General features: G+C 34.3%; 1 protein-coding gene across 6 annotated transcripts in view; it reads right to left on the reverse strand.

Annotated features, from left to right (window-relative positions):
• VPS13B (vacuolar protein sorting 13 homolog B) overlaps window positions 1-19,533 on the reverse strand; it is a 750,734-nt gene that overhangs the window by 507,125 nt on the left and 224,076 nt on the right. For all 6 annotated transcript variants that reach the window (XM_028108562.1, XM_028108579.1, XM_028108553.1 and 3 more), the window contains 2 exons: window positions 16,456-16,590; window positions 15,521-15,694 (listed from right to left, as the gene is read on the reverse strand). In XM_028108562.1, the coding sequence (XP_027964363.1) occupies window positions 15,521-15,694; window positions 16,456-16,590 (309 nt within the window). The remainder of the gene's footprint in view (window positions 1-15,520; window positions 15,695-16,455; window positions 16,591-19,533) is intronic.

Below are 19,533 nucleotides of genomic sequence, written 5' to 3' on the forward strand. Positions count from 1 at the left end.
ATTAGGCTCTTATCTTAGGAAACTTCTCAAGTCCCGAGTCTGAGTAAAAGCTTCTCTTCAATGTGAATTCACACTACCTTGTTTTATAACGATGTTTTAACTACCTTTTAGTTATATGCTTTACCTATATATCTCCTCAATGAACTGTAAGCTCATTAATAAGTAAAAAAGGTCTTTTTCATCTTTATATCCTAAGCTTCTAGTACAAAGTAAATATGTGCTGAATGAATGAAGATAACCACCTGGTTACCTGAAAAGAGTCCTTTAAATGTGGGGTGGCTGGGTGATGGACACTGGGGAGGGTATGTGCTATGGTGAGCGCTGTGAATTGTGTAAGACTGTTGAATCACAGACCTTACCTCTGAAACAAATAATACATTATATGAGAAGAAGAAAGAAGAAGAAAGAAGAAGAAGAAGAAAGAAGAAGAAAGAAGAAAGAAGAAGAAGAAGAAGAGGAGGAAAGAAAGAAAGAAAGGAAGGAAGGAAGGAAGGAAGGAAGGAAGGAAGAAAGAGAAAGAAAGAAAGAAAGAAAGAAAGAAAAAGAAGAAAGAAAGGAAGAAGAAGAAAGAAAGGAAGAAAGAAGGAAGAAGAAGAAAGAAAGAAGAAGGAAGAAAGAAGGAAGAAGGAAGAAAGAAGGGAGGAGGAGGAGGAGGAGGAGGAGAAGGAGAAGGAGAAGAAGATAGCAGGAAGGGAAAAATGAAGGGGCGGAAATCGGAGAGGGAGAGGAACCAGGAGAGACTATGGACTCTGAGAAACAAACTGAGGCTTCTAGAGGCGAGGGGGGGTGGGGGGATGGGTTAGCCTGGTGATGGGTATAAAAGAGGGCACGTTCTGCATGGAGCACTGGGTGTTATATGCAAACAATGAATCATGGAACACCACATCAAAAACTAATGATGTAATGTATGGTGATTAATGATGTAATGTATGGTGATTAACGTAATAAATTTTTTTAAATGTCATTAAATGAGTATACATAATAAAAAGAACATCAGACAAGAGAGTCAGTCAGTCCTCTTCCATTCACTGCCTGCTCAACTCTGAGGACATCTGACCACCTGAAAAATGTTTGCTTTATTCTTTTCTTCTAGACTAGGAATGATCTTGAAAGTCTCTCTCCCTTAAAATTTATGTAGTCTATACAAGATTAATAATTAAAACAAAATCTTATTTTAAGGTTAACTGGCAATTAATTTAACAATATTAAATTGATTTAAGAAAAACAAAATAAAAAAAGCAAAAAAACCTCTTACCCAGTAACTGCTAGTTTAATGTTGCCTATTTTTCCTTCCCTCTCCATTCAGTGGCTGCCCATCACTTCCTTTCTTCCCCCAAAGATTATTCACTAAGCTCTGCCTGCCTTTCATCAACTATAACTCATTATTTCAGAAAATTTCATGCTCATATATAGGAGTATCTTTAAATTCTTGACTTTCTTTTTCCTGCTCCTCTGTTACTTCCTATCCAGTCACTCCAAGAAAATGTTCTTTTTCTACTGGAGTCCAGAATTAACCCCAATCATAGCTAATAATCATAAGTAATACATGAGTGAAGGGAAAAAAAAAGAATACTACAGTTAACCCCTGAACACAGGTTTAAACTGTGCAAGTCCACTTACATGCAAATTTTTTTCAATAAACACAATACAGTCTGTAAATGTATTTTCCTTATGATCCTCTTAATAACATTGTCTTTTTCTAGGCTACTTTATTGTAAGAACACAGTATATAATGTAGAGGCCACTTCTGGGCAACAGGCTTAAACAATGGATTATAGAGCAAGGCAAAAGGGCCCAGAGTGACTCCAACCCCCTGGCTGAATACAGACAGGCCCATCAAGTGACCCACCTCAAAATATCCACAGGCCCTAACTAACCAATGGGCTACTTACAACTGGGCACAGTTACCAAAAAAAAAAAAAAAAAAAAAAAAAGGTGGCGGGTGGGGGGGATTCCATACATACCCATAGGTCTATGTATCTTAAATACGTATCTTAAATACAGCCCCCATCTACTGCATCCTGGCAAACAGTCTTTCCTCTGCTGTCCTGCCCACCAATCCCTTGAGGTGTATTCAATAAACTATCTCCTATGTTCTGCCCCCGGTGAGTTCTTTCACCATCTGTGCTGCTACCCAATCAGGCTGCCCCACACTTGGGAGCCCCCATCCCATCAGGAGAGATACCACATTATGATACATATAACATACAAAATATGTGTTAATCAACTCTTTATGTTGTCAGTCAGGCCTGGTGAACCACAGACTATTAGTAGTTAAGTTTTGGGGGAGCCAAGTGATATGTGGATTTTTTTATTATGTGATTATTTTATTAATCAGTGCCCTGAAACCCTGTGTTGTTCAATAGTCAGCTACGAAATCAGAGTAAAACTTAGAAATCAGACTAAAAACCACAAAAAGCAGCACTGCTATCAACCTCTAATGTCCATGAAATGCCAATAAATATCTTTAAATGTCTCTCTAAAAGCATCTTTTTACTATTCCATTCTCCTAAGTATACTTTTACCTTAAATACAATGACTTCAGATACTAAGGTTACTTCTTTATTCTTCCAATAAAGTACTATTTCTAACTCTTTCTAGTTTTCATTAAAAATTTAGAGTATCTCAACTTCATTGTTGAGTTTAACAAAAAATTTTTGAGTTGAGCTTGATTTTAACTATGACAATTCTTTGTTCCTATGTAAAAAATGCATTCAAATATTTTAAAGAGCTAATTTTCAAGTGAATACTTATAGTCACTGAAGGTTTTGTACTATCCTAGAGAGTTGACTAATGATAAAATAAAATTTCAACTATAAAGAAAAAAATATTTTAATCATAAATAGAAAACAAATTATAGAAAAAAATAAAGTGATTTTAAACATTTTACTCACTGGACTAAAATTGTTTAAGGAGAAATGCAAATTATGCTGCCTTGAAATCTGGTATTTTTTTCAGATATACACTAAGACTCCCAAAACCTCTTTAAAAACTAAACTGTACACTGTGTCTTTCAGGGCACATATGGGCTTTCAAATTGAAATTTTATTTAAATATTAAAGGTTATATAAGAATTAATGTGCAAGAACGCCTACTTGTAAGCAAAATAATCATAATAATCCATGAACAACTTAGTTGTAAATAAGTATTTTGGAAAAGAAATATTTAAAAAATTTATGTTTGCAGAAAATATCAAATACTACAGGAGAGTATAAATATGAATGAGAAATAACTCATAACCCCATCAAGCACTGACAGTCACAAAATTTTGTAATTTTTCTATGAACATAATACATGAATATATGTAAACATATATTCGTATTCATTAAGTTGAGAAAATTTTTTAAACTACATATAAAACTTGATCATATGTAGGTTTATATTTTTATTTTCTACATAAGCTTTTAATGTGAATATTTTTTAATTTTTATTGTTATGTTAATCACCATACATTACATCATTAGTTTTTGATGTAGTGTTCCATGATTCATTGTTTGTGTATAATAGGAATATTTTCTGACAATATATTTTTTCTATTGGCTGATATAAAAGATGTCCTTCTATGGATATACTCTATTTTATAATTTGCCTATTATTAGACCACAAAGATAACTTATGATTATTATAAATACGCTGACATGAATACCTTTATGTCTTAAATACAAGTCTTTAAATGCACCTTGGATTACTCCCTTAGGATACAGTCTGAAAATGGGTTATAAAAGATGACCACTCTTAAGATCCTTTTTAAATTGATTTCTGGAGAGTTTGGACCAATTCACAGTCCTATCAGACCTTTATGAAAGTGCTCATCTCAGAAATTTCTCAGCTTTCAGTTTTACAATTTATTAAATATCATTTTCACAGTTTAAAGTGTTCCCTATTACTGTTTTAATATCCATTTCTTTCACTAGTTATCAGTTTTTTGAACTTTTTCATGTGTTTTTGATCATTTGTTTCTTACTTTAGTCTCCGTTGGACATTTTGCTGTGATGGATTTCTATTTTTGTTTTTGTTATTCATCTGTGAGTTCTGCAGAACTTTGTCTAGTATATTCTTGCATATACTTTCATATTATTTCAGCAGAAAAAATCAGATAAGACATAATTTTTACATTTGAAGAAGTCCTCTTCTAGTTTAGCTAACATGACATAAAAGATTTAATCCTCAGGGCACCTGGGTGGCTAGTTGGTTAAGCGTCTGACTTCAGCTCAGGTCATGGTCCCAGGGTCCTGGGATCAAGTCCCTCATCGGGCTCCCTGCTTGGTGGAGAGTCTGCTTCTCCCTCCCTCTGCCTCCTCCCCTGCTTGTGCACGCGCTCTTTCTCTCTCTCTCTCTCTCTCGCTCACTCTCCCTCTCAAATAAATAAAATCTTTTAAAAAAAAGATTTAATTCTCCTAAGAAAAAATACAATATAACAATTATAAACAAAAATAAAAATGTTTAATCAAGAGAATATTACCTCTGTGAGGTTAGGAAACTCCCCTTTCTTGTACACACACACACATATCCTCCCCTCCTCTTTCTCTCTAATGCCTATAGCAGTACTTGACATAGAGTACATATTCAAATATTTGTTGTACGAATCCTTTCCATGGGAAAGCTTTTTAATACATTAGACACACTGTGTATTTAAAAATCAGGTTAGAACATTTTATTTATTTAATTAACCCAAAACAAAAACAAAACACCTTTTTTTCTGGTAAGTTGTAGGTACTGAAAAAGCACCTGGTTGAAGAGAACTTAATATGACAAGGTTTCAAAAGTTAACTCAAGTTACAGTCTACAGAATTAGCCCACAATTATTCAACAATCAATACCTCCTTTGAACATGAGGAAACTGTTACTTCGTCACTGCCCTCTGCCGGTGGCATTATTTCCCTTTAATTTTCCCTCCATGTACTGAATCTTTGCCTCACAAAATTACTTCTGACCTGCCTCTATATTTAAACAATCCACAGCTAAAAATAGCCTAGCCATCTGGAATTTAGTATGGCTTGTAGGAAAAAAATTGTGCTTCAGTGAAAAGCTCTGCATTGTTCTGAGTACACTCCTCCAGGTTATCAGAGTCTGAATCTATGGAGACTCTGCACCTTTCACTGCCTTTGAGCTTTCTTACAAATCTGTACATTGTGGATAACTGAGAGCAATGCAGAGCAATTCTTGACTATAGATGTAAATAAACTGTCATGTAGAAGTTCAACTGACTGTCCATCCCTACTGTGGAAGAAGCTAGTTTTGTGTCCCTTTCCAAATTTACTACAGTATCACTGACCTCTAACTGCCTCTTTTTTCAGTTCTCCTTGATCTGGTTGTAACATGTGCCTGGTTCTTTCATTGATAATGATGCTAATAATCCTTAATATCTGTCCATTTTATATCTACACGAGTCATAATGGTACTTTTTCTTTAATTATTCTTTAACACACTGAGGCCAAACTATATTTTCTCCCACAGACCAATTTAGAGATAAAATGATGCGGACCTGTAGACAACAAGGCTATACCCAAATGGCAAAAAATCATTTCCTTTGGACCATCCTGTATGTACCAAATACCTATCATGTACAGGTCATGATCCCTGCCCTTAGGAACTGTCGGTTTCTCAAGAGGAAGGAATCTTAGAGTTAGGACTGTCTGTCATGTGCTATGGTCAAGGTACTGGGGTGTGGCTTAGAAGGGAGTTACTGACTGGGAAGGGAGAAAGCAGAGGAGGAGGAAGAGTAAGAACTAAAGTCAGAGGAAGGTGAAAATAAAAGAAACAAAAAGATTCCCAAAGAAGTGCTTAAACTCTCCCACATTAACAGATAGGTGACTGTATCATTTATTCACGAAACAAAGCAACGGCATAAGGATGATTCCTATGTACACTGTATTGACAAAAGAAATGTAAAAGCAATAGAATCAAGTTTCTTCTAGAAGGGATGAGACAAACAGGGAAGAGTTAAGTGGCAAAGACTGGTGTGAATTTCACTTCTAAGTGTTTCAAAAATCAATTCCTACTGGTTCACTAAGGCCGCTACTTTTCTTTTGGCCTACATGACAGCTACTAGCCAACTACTAGCCAACTTCAAATCTGGATAGGAGATGCAAAACCAAAAACTTGCTTTGGTGAAAACATATCATTTTCTAAAATATAAACTGCAGTAATAATGGTATCTTTTTGATCCATATAAAAATATACAAAACATTACACATTTTTGGTAACACTCACTTGAAGTCCATTGCAACCTGAAACACTTCTTATATTTATTAGTACAAATGAAACTACTACTTATTTACTTTGAATGCCAGTTTTTTATTATAGAGGCAGTAAAGAATGCAAAATTTTGACCTTGTGCTATAAATGAAGGAAACAACTGGTCACCCACAAGTCTCAAGGGCTATCTCCCCTTGGCTTCCCTCCAGAATCTGGGACCTTTCAAAGGAGCAAAGTAATTTCCTGTTGCCATTGAGCCTGTTCTTGACTTCTAGCATCATGGCATCCAGAAGATATTTCAATCAGGAAGGTTAGATTCTGGGACAAGGTAAAGGATTCACTCCTAGCTTCAAAACTGCACATACACAGGTTTATAGAACTTGAAGAAAAATTCTAAGTGAATAGGGATCGGTTGGGTGTAGAGAACAAGGTAGGAAATGAGAAGACCCAAGAGAAAACCTTTAAGTTTTAAAGGAAAACATGATTAATACAGGGTACTTTCTAGACAGAGTAATTAATACTTTTCAATGCATATCAGCTTTAATATAGGTATGTTTTAAATATATCTGTAAATTCCCTTGGTTATTACCTGAGACAGAAATGTATACTTCTACTTGAAAACATTGTGTTATTACAAGATATTACTTGAACTTTTCCAAAAATAATTATAGTCAAAACTCATTTGGCAAATACTGTGCCAAACCTTTCATTGTGTGTATGCATGAATGTCTAAAAGGAAAAAGAAAACTTAAGTAATTAGTAGGATTAAAAAAGTTCTCAATGCTACAAATGCAACATTCTCAAAAGGCTATGTCCTGGTAACTATCATAATCCTTTAGAAACTGTTTATATTATGATTAAAAATCACTTTGCTCCTATATTCCCACAACTAGTTCGTATGGTAAAGAGATCAGTAAACTTACTTTTATGCGTAACATCTTTAACATTTGCTCCCCTTTCTGTGCTTGTGATTAAATGTAACATTTTGAAATCCCAAAGTTCTGAGAAAAACATAAATCCTTGTCTCACAGCTGCTGTTTGACTCTGGAAACACATGCATTTTCTTTTCAAGCATCTACCATCAAAACTCCCAAAGGGCTTGGACTGGAGAACACCTGCATCTCTTCATTTAGTTCCAATAACAGAGCCTAAACTCCAAAATTACAAAAATAGACGTTCTGTTCAGCTGTAGTTACATTTTGCCCCTAATTCCCGTGAAGAAAAATGCTAGGAGCATGAAATCATTCAGGCAAGCTCTGTCATCAAGAGGATAAGATTTTTTGCACCAGAAGCCCAGTGGGAACATGATAGAAAACTGGCAACAATTACAGATAAAGTACATAGTAAAGTCCTTGGGGAGGAGAGAGGAAATGTAATAAGATAGATGGGTATAATTTTTACACATTTATGCCCAAACCACAAATGTGAATTGTCTTTAATTGCTACAATATATAAGCATTCTTACTCATGTGTCCTGTCAAAAATACTAAAAACATTAACTTCAAGGCAATTCACTTAATTCTACATTATAAGGAGAATTTTTTGGAACAAAAAACATTCCCCATAAATTAAAATTTACAATCTAAAGTACTGACTCCATTTTAGAAACTCCTTAGCAATTCACATTCTAACCAACCAACTTGAATGGTGAAATAAGATTGTGTACATTTGCTGGTATGTTTTAATCAAGAAAGAGAACTACCCCCCAATTTAACTGAATTTCCAGAGATGAGAGTCATAATTGTGACTTTCCTTCCCAATAACAGTGATCAAAAGTTGCCTATATTTAATGGATAAAATAAAAAATAACTTTTAATATATGATAAACTAGCAAAGTTAAAAACTATATATTTATTTCTCAAACAGATTACACTGGGGACTAGGAAGACTGGCTTAAACTATTTTATTTAAATGCCATTTTAAGAGGAACACTTGTTTTTCATTATTTTTAAAAAACATCAAATCACATAATTCTAATTTTCTAATCTTAGGAAGAAATAGTTATTTTGCATTTTATTATAAAAGCAAAAATAGTACGTTCAACCTACTTGTACAAGTAACTACAGTCAAACAGATATTTTCAAAGATATCTTCCTTATTAATGGTGGGCCAAAATCAATTAGATGAAATTTCACAGTGTGAAGTTCTTCATGTAAATTCATAAACTAATACAGATAGATGAAATATGGAAAACTGTCTTAAGAGTAGTTTATGTGAAAAATAATTCTTGTTTCCAGTGGCCATAAGGTCAAAACAAATAGTAACTAAGTAGAAGTCCACTACACAAATCTGGAAAATACACCCTACTCTGTGCTATGTGGAGGACTGTGTTAAATTTTGAGACACATTTTCAAACAAGTAGTGGAAGTAATCAGTATAGCAATGAATCTGAACACATCATATGGGAAATGACTAAAATGAATTTATTATGTTTAGACTGGACTATTAAGTTTAAAAAAAACTTTTATGGAACATCTACCATATGCAGGGGAGAAGGAAGGAACAATTGAACTAGTGCTGAAATTTACAGCATTAAGAGGGAAGTAGTGCCATTAATTGAAATAGTGAATAATGGTGTATGAAATGGGGTGGGAGGATTACATTGAGTTTAGTTTTAAATGTGTTAGGCACCATTAAAATATCCACAAGGAAATGGTCAAGAGGTGGCTGAAATTTCGAGTCTGGATTTCAAAACAAAATAAATGGGAGAGATATAAACATATGGTTGGTTGCCAAAAACAGTAGTGTTGATTACATCACACAAGTAGAAAGAAAACCAGTAACAAATTCTCAGGATTGACCTATATTTAAGGTACAAAAGGAAAAAAAAAACGTACAGTAAGTCCTCCCTTATCTGCAGGTACTTTCCATGGTCAAGCACAGTTGCAGATGGTCCTCCTCTGACATATCCTCAGAGTGTCAACAGTAGCCTGATATCACAATGCCATCATTCCCCTCACTTCGTCTCATCACACAGGCATTTTATCATCTCTTCATCACAAGAAGGATGAGCAAATTACAATAAGCTATTTTGAGAGCAAGACCATATTTATAACATTTTTATTATAGTATATTGTATAACTGTTCTATTTTATTATTAGTTATTGTTGTTAATCTCTTACTATGCCTAATTTAGAACTCAAACTTAATTATACATGTATGTATATGTAAACACATAGTATATACAGGATTTAATACTATCTGCAGTTCCAGACATCCACTGGGGGTGTTGGAGATAAGGAGGGAGTACCATAGTTGAGGAGAGAGATGTAGGTGGTTCAGCAAAGAGAACCAAGAAACTACATTGTTCTGGTGTCAAAAATTGTGAGCCGAAGATTTTACCCTACCACACCTATGAATGATGTAGAAGATAGGAGAACCCTGAGTCAGAGACAAAGGACTTTACTACTCATCGCACCACAAACAGCACGACTATCAACACATTTGCATCAGTTGCCTTTGCCCCCAAGTTTCACAGAGGTCATAACAAAGATGTATACAGACGGATGTCTGCACATGAAGAGTGATGCAGGATAACAGATGAACCCTGAGTTGAAGAATCAACTCTTTTTTAATGGTCAGTTAACATACCCTCCATTGGCTCCAGAGGGACACTAAATCTATCTTCCAAGGATGTTGACCACACAAACATCCTTGCATAGATAGTCCAGAACAAAGGGCAGTTAGTGCCACCATTCACAAGATATTCAAAAACTCAAAAGACCTACAGAGACTCCTCTCTTAACACCTGGTGGCCAAGAAAGACTAATATTTCAACAGAAAGGATATGACCGTAGGTAAATTCCAAAGATTAAAGATGATGAATAATGAGAGAGGGAAATAAGTTAAGAAAAATAAGATAATAAGTTTTGTCAGGTATATTTAGGGCTGATATATTATTTCATGTCATTTATGAGACTAAAACCAAACCAAGAAATGGAAGTTACAGTTCACCAAACAGAGGATCTAACAGTAAGTAATTAGAGCTGTCTAACAAAAAAAAAGATCCCGGTAGATATTCTCTCCTGCAACAGATACGTACATAAAGAGAAAAAGAGGAGGGAGAAACATAAGGAGAGAAAGGGGAAGGCTATTAACACTTATTAATGACTTACTACTTATCAAATATGTCCATACCCTTGACCATCTGCCACAAACGTTTATTTCTTCATTCATTCAACAAATGATTTCTCAAAACATTCCCTGTGTCAGGCAATGTTAAGTCCTGGAGATAAAGTGACAAGCAACCAGTAACTACCTCTGCCCTCATGCAACTCACTGTTAAGCAGTAAAGACAGACAGCATTCAAATCACCCAACTATGTAAATACACACTGTCATTAAGTGCTATCAAAGTATAATGAACTATAGAAATGAATGTAACAGAGCTACTTAATCAAATTGGGTGGTGGGGAGTAGGGTAAAGAGTATCAGGGAAGGCTTCCTTGAAGAGGTAGTAGTTAAGCTATGATCTTAAGACTGAGCTGGAATTAAGCAGGTATAAAGTGAAAAGGTAAGGATAATTGTGAGAATCCCACACACGAAAAATAGCATATGCAAAAGCATAATCACCAGTGAGAAACTGAAAGAAGGCCAAGAGATCTAGAGCACGCAGAGAGGAGACACATTTTAAAAAGTCCTAACATTGGCTTAGAAATTGAAATGGAAGACCTCTAAGTTCCTTTGATTCTAAATTTATGTAGTACTTTGTAATCATTTTATATTCTTAAATAGCAGATACATCAAAATTTATTTAGACATTAATACATAAATTAACAAGGACTTAGACCTTTTTAACAAGCAGAACCTGCTCTAAACCATAGGCAAAATATAGCATATGAAGAAGAGCCAGTCTATATTTAAAAGGGAAAAGATGTTTAGACTCCATCTTAAAATATTTTACATACAACAATTATAGTCAGCAAGTGCTTCTACCTCTGAAGGAGCCAAAGAAGCATCTTATTTCTCTATTTGATTCCTAATATCTACACAAATGTAAAATACAGAAGCGTCATAGGGCTCCTGGGTGACTCAGTCAGTTAAGAAACTGACTCTTGATTTCAGCTCAGGTCATGACCTCAGGTCCTGGGACTGAGCCCCACATGGGGCTCTGTGCTCAGTGATGAGTCTGCTGGAGATTCTCTCCTTCTCCTTCTGCCCCTCCCCCCACACTGCTAGCACGTTCTCTCTAAAATAAATAAATCTTAAAAAAAAAAAATAGAAGCGTCATTAAGTGGTTCCCATGAATAGTAACAATGAATATAGAATGTGGGCTGACACACTGGACTCCCACAAGAACCTTCAGCTATTTCACTGCAATTACAGTCAAGTAGAGAAGGCAATGGGGGCGGGGGGGGGGCGGAGTGCAAAGGGAGTTGCTGAGGCTTCAAAAACAAAGCAATGCTGTAGCTGTTTTGTTTTGTTTTTTTAATGTTTATTTATTCTGAGAGAGAGAGAGAGTGCGAGAGCATGTGTGCAGGAGCCGGGGAGGGGCAGAGGGAGAGCATATTTCTTATTAATACCTAATTCCCATTAATAAAGCTATCCATTCCCTCACACCCTGAAATCAGAATCAAAAAACTCTGCCTCAGAGTACCTGGCTGGCTCAGTTGGAAGAGCATCAGTCTCCATCTCCAGGTCCTAAGTTCAACCCCCACGCTGGGTACAGAGATTACTTAAAAAAAAAAAAAAAAAAAAACCTCTGCCCTCTTTATCCTAACTTCTCTCAAAACTTACTTCCTGACTTCTGCAATACATCCAAAACATTTTCTGGCCCCTAGTTTTAATCCCCCACCTTCAATTTGGGAGTGTGTGAATAAAGGCAGTTGTCTTCCACACTTTATATTCAGAAGCCACTTAGAATGATCACCAGACACCACTAAAATACACAATTTGTCTCACATCATTTGGCTGATCACTCATTACTCTATATGCAAATCCTTCTCATTCAAATTCTATAAACCCATGGGAAAGTTCATTAACAACCTCACCTGGACGTCTGTTTGTGAAACAGACAGCAAGGATACTTGTGTTTCCCTTTAACTGTTCAACTAGAAGGATTTAACTACCCAGAATCTTTTTTTAAGAAACTTAGGAACAACTTCTGGCTCTGTGTCATTTCCCTTAAGTGCTCCAACCTCAAAAATCAAATAAAAGTAAATGTAATCATCACTTACTTATTCATTCATTCATTGAATATTTGTGACAGCCAACTTATTCATTCATTCATTGAATATTTGTATACAGGATATTGTTCTAGACACTAGGAATACAGTAACAAAACAGACAAAAATTCCTACTTAAATGAAGCATAAATTCTAAGAGCAAGACTAAAAAACTTAAGATAAATCAGCAGTATATATATATTATGATAAAACTGATAAGTACTAAGTGAAGACTAGAAAAATAAGAAGTATGTGTCAATGTGTGTGCATGTGTGTACATGCACCTGTTTTTAAGAGAGAAAAAAAATTTGTATGCAATGGCCATGTAAGTACTTGCTGAAAGGGTGGTATTTCAGTAAAGTCTTAAAGGATTGTTAATAAATTACTTCCTCATTTAAAATTTATTTACTTATGATTTGTCTACTCCTGAGTTATACATACACAGACACACATATACATCTCTAATTTAAATCTTGTTACAAGAACATAAGATTAATCAATATTATTTTAAAACTGGCTTTAAAAAATAATACTTATAAGCCTTCTCATAACCATATCATAAATACCATATCATGAATACCTAAGCCGTGAATGTGGGTGGCAGTTCCAAGGTGGATGGAAAATTTAAATTTAAAAGTGCCCTAAATTAAGTACGTGAATGTATTTAAGTAAAAACATATTTCATTTTAGGATTAAAACATACCCAAAGAAATAATTTCAAAGCATCAAATAATCACATTAAAATTTTACACACAAATCCAAAAATGTATCACTAAACATAACAATGATTTTGAAGATTAGGTAAATTTTCTTACAGCAAGAAAAAGCATAAAACTTTACTCTAAAAATATCATAATTTTTAAATAGCAGTTTACTTTTAGGCCGAAATAAAAGGTTAGAAATGCAAATTACATTTTTGTGACCCTAAACATGCATTTAAATCACAAAAAGTGGGCGCCTGGGTGGCGCAGTTGGTTGAGCGACTGCCTTCGGCTCGGGTCATGATCCTGGAGTCCCAGGATCGAGTCCCGCATCGGGCTCCCTGCTTAGCAGGGAGTCTGCTTCTCCCTCTGACCCTCCCCCCTCTTGTGCTCTCTCTCTCTCTCTCTCTCTCATTCTCTTTCTCTCAAATAAATAAAATCTTTAAAAAAAAAAAATAAATAAATCACAAAAAGTGACATGAAATATTGTTATGAGAAAGATCAGATTATAAACTCGACTGATTAATTCTGTGTACATGGCAAAACAAAAAATGGGGAGGTCCTTTAATATGTGGTAAATTCAAATAAACTTAGTCCCTTCTTAGGTACCACAATTCTAACTGGATGGTCTGATCATTTTAATAACATTTTAATGATGTGATGATTTGAAAACAAAACCTATCAAAACTACCAAATAGAGGGGTGCCTCAGTGGCTCAGTCAGTTAAGCATCTGAGTCTTGATTTCAGCTCAGTTGATGATCTCAGGGCTGTGAGATCGAGCCCTGCACTGGGCTCTGCCCTCAGTGTGGAGTCTACTTGAGATTCTCTCTCTCCCTCTCCCTCACCCCCTCCCCACCTCTGTCAAATAAATAAATGAATAAATGGATAAATAAATAAATAAATAAATAAAATCTCTTTTTAAAAACCACTATATGGAATTATATAAAGAAGTTTACCAAACAGCATATTTAAGGAACATGATTAAAATAGGCATTTTTAAAAAGCATAATATTTATTTAACCACCAATACCTTCTCCCTAAAACATAAGTAAATGACATAGAATAAATCTGGCCCACTTCTTGTTTTTGTGAATAAAGTTTTATTGAAATACAATCCTATCCATTCATTTGCATTTTATCTATAGCTATTTTTGTGCTATACTAGCTGAACTCAATAGCTAATAGAGACAATATGGCCCACAAACCCTAAAATATTAGTTATCTGGTTCTTTATTAAAATGTTTACCAGTCCCTGCCTTAAAAAATAGAATCTTTCATCCATATGCACAGTCTTAGTTTGGGTTTGGCCTCATCCTCACATTTTCCTTTGAGTTCCCTACCAATTCTCACCAGGCTGAAACTTCCTTTTGAGGAGTATTGTCTTCAGAAGCATGTTGACAGAGGATCCTAAGGCTCACATTTCAAATACTAATTTCTAGTTTCTAATGTGCATGCCTTTCAGCTGCAAATGCTACGGTAACAAAATTCATCCTTCAAGTGTTTTTCATCTCCTTGTGCACTGCTTCAAATATTCACCTCCATCTACTGTCTGGTAAATTAATTACAAAGTTTTTCATGGTTTCCCCCTTTGAACCTAGTGCAGTGATGCTTAACATTTTCTGTAAGTTATAATACTTGTTAAATATTAAGAGAGCTCTACTTTTAGGCAACTATTTGAGAGCACTTCCTTACTAGCCATTTAATTTCTTTAAAAAAATGGCACTCTTCACACTTTTAAGAAATCTGTATATAGCAATCTTATTTCTAGAGTCTTTTACCACTTTGCCTTTACTAACCATATAGTGACTAATCGAACCATTGGCTGATAATGGTCTCTACTTAGCATATCTTTTTTTATCCCAGTGTTTACTGATCCTCCTGGTATCTCCTCTCAACACAAGAGGTGTGGCTTTGCTATTTCGGTGTTGAATAAAATGAACGAGATTCTAGGCAAAATACTACTAGAAAAATAACTCTAAGAAATAGGATCTTGACCTCTGAGATTTTTTTTCTTGGTTCCACTATCAACATTTCTTCCTTTCTGCAAAACTAGAGAAGGCTCAAATACTCAATTTTAATATGGCAAATGATGGGTCACAAAGTGCTACTATCCCAAGGAAAAGTATTTTCTCTTTCCAAAGTTTTAAATTTCCTTTACTCTTTTCTACCTATTACATGATATGGTAGGTTTTAAAACTCAGTTGGATTTAGTAGATATGAATATAAGATTGTTATACTGACAACTGAATTATTTCTCATATAAAATAAAATCATTACTGTTTATAAACACATCACTTATCAAAAATGATACAAAAACACTTCACTTGAAGTTTCAAAGAGCACAACTTTAGAGAGTATCCCAATGGACATAAACTGGTTTAAAAAAAAAGTCCTTTTTAAAAGCTTTAATGGAAAAGAAAATGCAAAGTAAGTGAATAATGATAAATTTGTACTCACCGGAATTATGGCAGTAGTCCATATACTGTGGAACTTGGACTGTGAAGGCTATCAAATCCGGAGCTAAGAGAGATTCTGGCCTTCTACTCTCATTGAGCCACTTGCTGCTATGAAGGTCTTTAGTGTCAGAAGGACCCTGAAGCAACGGAATCAACTTCTCTTTTCCACTATCACCTAAAGAGAAACATTAATGAAAAAATTCTTATAAAAAAATATTGGAGTAGCTTGAGGATGCCTGATCTTAAAATATATTATCATAATATAATACTTCAGTTATATTTGGTCATTTTAGCTGTACATTTATATTCTAAAAAGTATGACTGATAAAATTAAAAGCACTTTTAACTCTTAACAAATTAAGTCTTAATATTTAGCTAATGAATGCAGAACATTTTCAGATGAGATTGTAAAAGGAAAAGAACTTGAACATACTATATTCTAAATATTCCACAAAATCTGTACCTCTTTAAATTTACCTAGAAATTTAGGATGCACGGAAAACACTTAAATTACAAGTGTTTATGGAAAATAGTATGAAATAAAGTATTGGCAGGAAGGTGAAGTCAATTACAAGAATTGAAAAACAGTTGTGTTATCTGCTTATTATACTAACATTTTAATTTAAATTTTAAGTGTCATATATATCTATACTTCCTATTTCCCCCCAAAAGTATAAGAGTAAACTTTTAATTGTTCTCCCTCATAACCATTCTCATAACTATGCAGATTTTTTCCTTAAATAAAAATTAATTTATTAAAGAAGTATCATCCTGGCACAAATAAAAAAAATTTTAGAGTAAAAATAAAAAAAAATTTAAAACCTCTGATTCATAGGAACAATGAGCAAATTCTTGTTTCAGTAACGCTCCTTGTAAAATGCAAGGCCAATTCTCCTATACAGGCAATAAAGTTTTACACGGTCCAGCTGCACATACCTGGGGCTTTGGCACAAATTTTTATTGATCCCATGGTCCCAGAGGCACATTTGACCAATGATGTGCTGCAGTACTTCAATTCAACATTCTGGATTGAGCCCTCAAGAGTTGGCAGGGGATTCTTAGATTTCACACCTAATAAAAGAAAACTGCAAATGTACTAGCCGATTGAATTTAAATAATTTTTATACTCCTTCACCAAGGCATTTAAACTTAATTATACTTTAATTATCTGCCTCAGATGTTCTTACAGTATTTGTGTTAGGTTTCATAGTTTAGCATTTAGGAGGTGAAAGGATGCAATTTTAAAATAAATAGTCTGAACTCTCATAACTATACTTATGCAGTCAGCTTTTGATTAGTCAAGCTCAAGAAATACAAGTAAATATTTTAAAACAAGTATTTGTTTAAAAAACAGGAAAACTTTTAAAAAATCATAGTTTTAAAATGCAGAGTAAGATACTTATTTTTGAAACAAATTTAACTTATAAATTGAGTTTCATTTAGACAGAGACATTTAATTTAAACAGGAAACTTTCTGAGTAAACAGACTCCCCAAAATAGCTTGATCAGGTAGAATACGGAGAGAGAAACAAGACAGTTCCTAAGTTAAAATAAAATAGCCTATAAGCAAAACTGAAATACCATGTGCAAATAAAAGAAATCAATGGTATTCTATATCAATTAACAAAAAAGTAGATATTAACATCTCTACTATATGCTACTTGCTGAAGGACATTGAAGCACAGAATTATTATTATAATAATTACCATGAAATAAATGGTAGGGAAAACTTAATTCAAAAAGGAGAAACTCATTTTGGCCCTGAACAGTAGGTGAGAATTAAACAGGCAGGGGAACCTTAAGAATGACAATATTGCAAACCACTAAAATGATAATGATGAAGAACTCTAATCAACTAACATTTACCGAGGACTTATTCTGTGTTACACATGTTATCTCATTCAATCCTCTCAATGGGGCTGTAATAAAAATGTTTATTATCCTCATTTCCAGATTAAGATACATTAGATTGTAGGAGTTTAGTTAAATTTTGCTCAAAGTCCTACAGTAGTAAAAGAACTAGGGCGTTTAATACAATTTGATAGAGAAGACTTTACCATTCATTTTGTCTATATTCACCAACATCCACCAACATAACTTCCCTTCTCTTCCACATTCCACATTTTGATCAAATATATACTATCCTTCATATCCGAAACTCTAAGTAGAACATGTATGAATAATTAAGAAAACCATAAACTTTCTATGACGGATACGTTAAACATTACTCTGAAATCGTCCATCCCAATTTTAGTATGTTCAAGAAGTCCCATAATCCTCCAAGCATCTTCATGAGGTGTGGCCCAGGAATCTGCAGTTTAGCCAACACACTATGTGATTTGTAAATGATTAAAAAAAAAACATCATTTTAAGAAACACCCTCTCGCATACTAACGCTCACTTCAGAAGGGCCTATTAATTTACTAATTTCTATGTGGTCATTACATAAATGTGTATTGATTGGTTGCTATTTTCCAATATTCACTACCTCTGTTGTTTCCATTTGAAGTGGTACCTATTATCCCCAGAGCAAGAGTCTAAAATGTTGTGTATTTGTACAATATTTTATGCTGATAATTAGATTTTTATCAGATCCTCAAATCCATGACTCAAAAATCTAAAGCAGTATCTCATAAAATTAAATGATGACAATATTTACATAAACATAGTCAGAGTAGTAACAGTTTTAATGGTAGTACTACTTATCACAGCACCCAACATTCAGTGAGCACTTACTGTCAATCGCTAGGGTCTAGTTTATTATTTTATTTATCTCCAAAAGAAAACAAAACCCCAAGGTGACCATTACTATTCCATTTTATATATGAGAAAACCAATACCTAGAGAAGTAGGGTTTTGCCAAGTCTTAAGTCAGAAAGTGACAAGACCAGATCACAATCCTCCCTGTAAGAAAGAAAACTGAGCAACCCTACATATTTAACATCTACTGCAGTTATAGGAAGTTATAATCACTGGATAATTTACCCTGCTCTAATTATTATGTTAGGTGATAAGAAGAATATAAAATGGAATGATACCTTCCCCCCACCAGGCCTCAAGCCCCACAGTGAGATTTTCATTTTCTGCCAATTTTTCAAAAAATATATAAAACCTAAATAGAGGTCAGCAGACAAGAGCTACTACTGAAAGATTCTTTCAAGGGTTGTTGATGTTGTTCAGAATGAAAACAATTGGTTTCTGGTAGATGTAAATGCAAAAGAATATAAATAGGCCAAAATAGCTTTGTTTCTAAATTATTTTATAACACTACTTCTTGTATAGTTTACAACATTTAGGACTCTATCTTGAATCACAAATGGTAGATCTTTTTTTAATGTTTATTTATGTAAGTAATCTCTACACCCTACATGGGGCTCGAACTCACCATCCTAGATCAAGAGTAGCATACTCATCTGGCTGAGTGAACCAAGCGCCCTGACAAATGATCGATCTTTGTTAACATCTAATGCATGTCATATATAATATTCTTATCAGAAAAGGTTGCCTGGAACCTCTTCTGGTAAGAATATTATATACATATACATACAAAGCATCTCGTTTTTGACTCTCGCAAGTTTAGTTTACATTTTTATGATTACATTTCGTAAGTATTTTAAAACTTGTTTTAATTACTAAAACATCAGGGCACCTGGGTGGCTCAGTCGGTTAAGTACCTGCCTTCTGCTCAGGTCATGATCCCAGCATCCTAGGATCAAGCCCCACGTTGGGCTCCCTGCTCAGTGGGCAGCCTGCTTCTCCCTCTCCTCCCCACTTGTGCTCGCTTGTGCCCTCTGTTGCTATCTTTGTGTCCCTCTCTCTCAAATAAATAAAATCTTGAAAAATATAACTAAAACATCATTATGCATAATTTCACCATAAAGGCTTTTTTATAAAGAAATGTTTTAAATGCCATAAGCCGAGATTTAAAAAAAATATAGATATCTCTTGATGGACTTCAACAATGGAGAAAAGTTGCTAGTAAAAAAAAAAAAAAAAACTTGTTAATTTAAACTA

This window comes from Eumetopias jubatus, unplaced genomic scaffold (assembly GCF_037043125.1).
Source record: "Eumetopias jubatus isolate StellerSeaLion01/CBP00866 unplaced genomic scaffold, mEumJub1_p1.0 scaffold_4, whole genome shotgun sequence".
NCBI classification, from domain to species: Eukaryota; Metazoa; Chordata; class Mammalia; order Carnivora; family Otariidae; genus Eumetopias; species Eumetopias jubatus.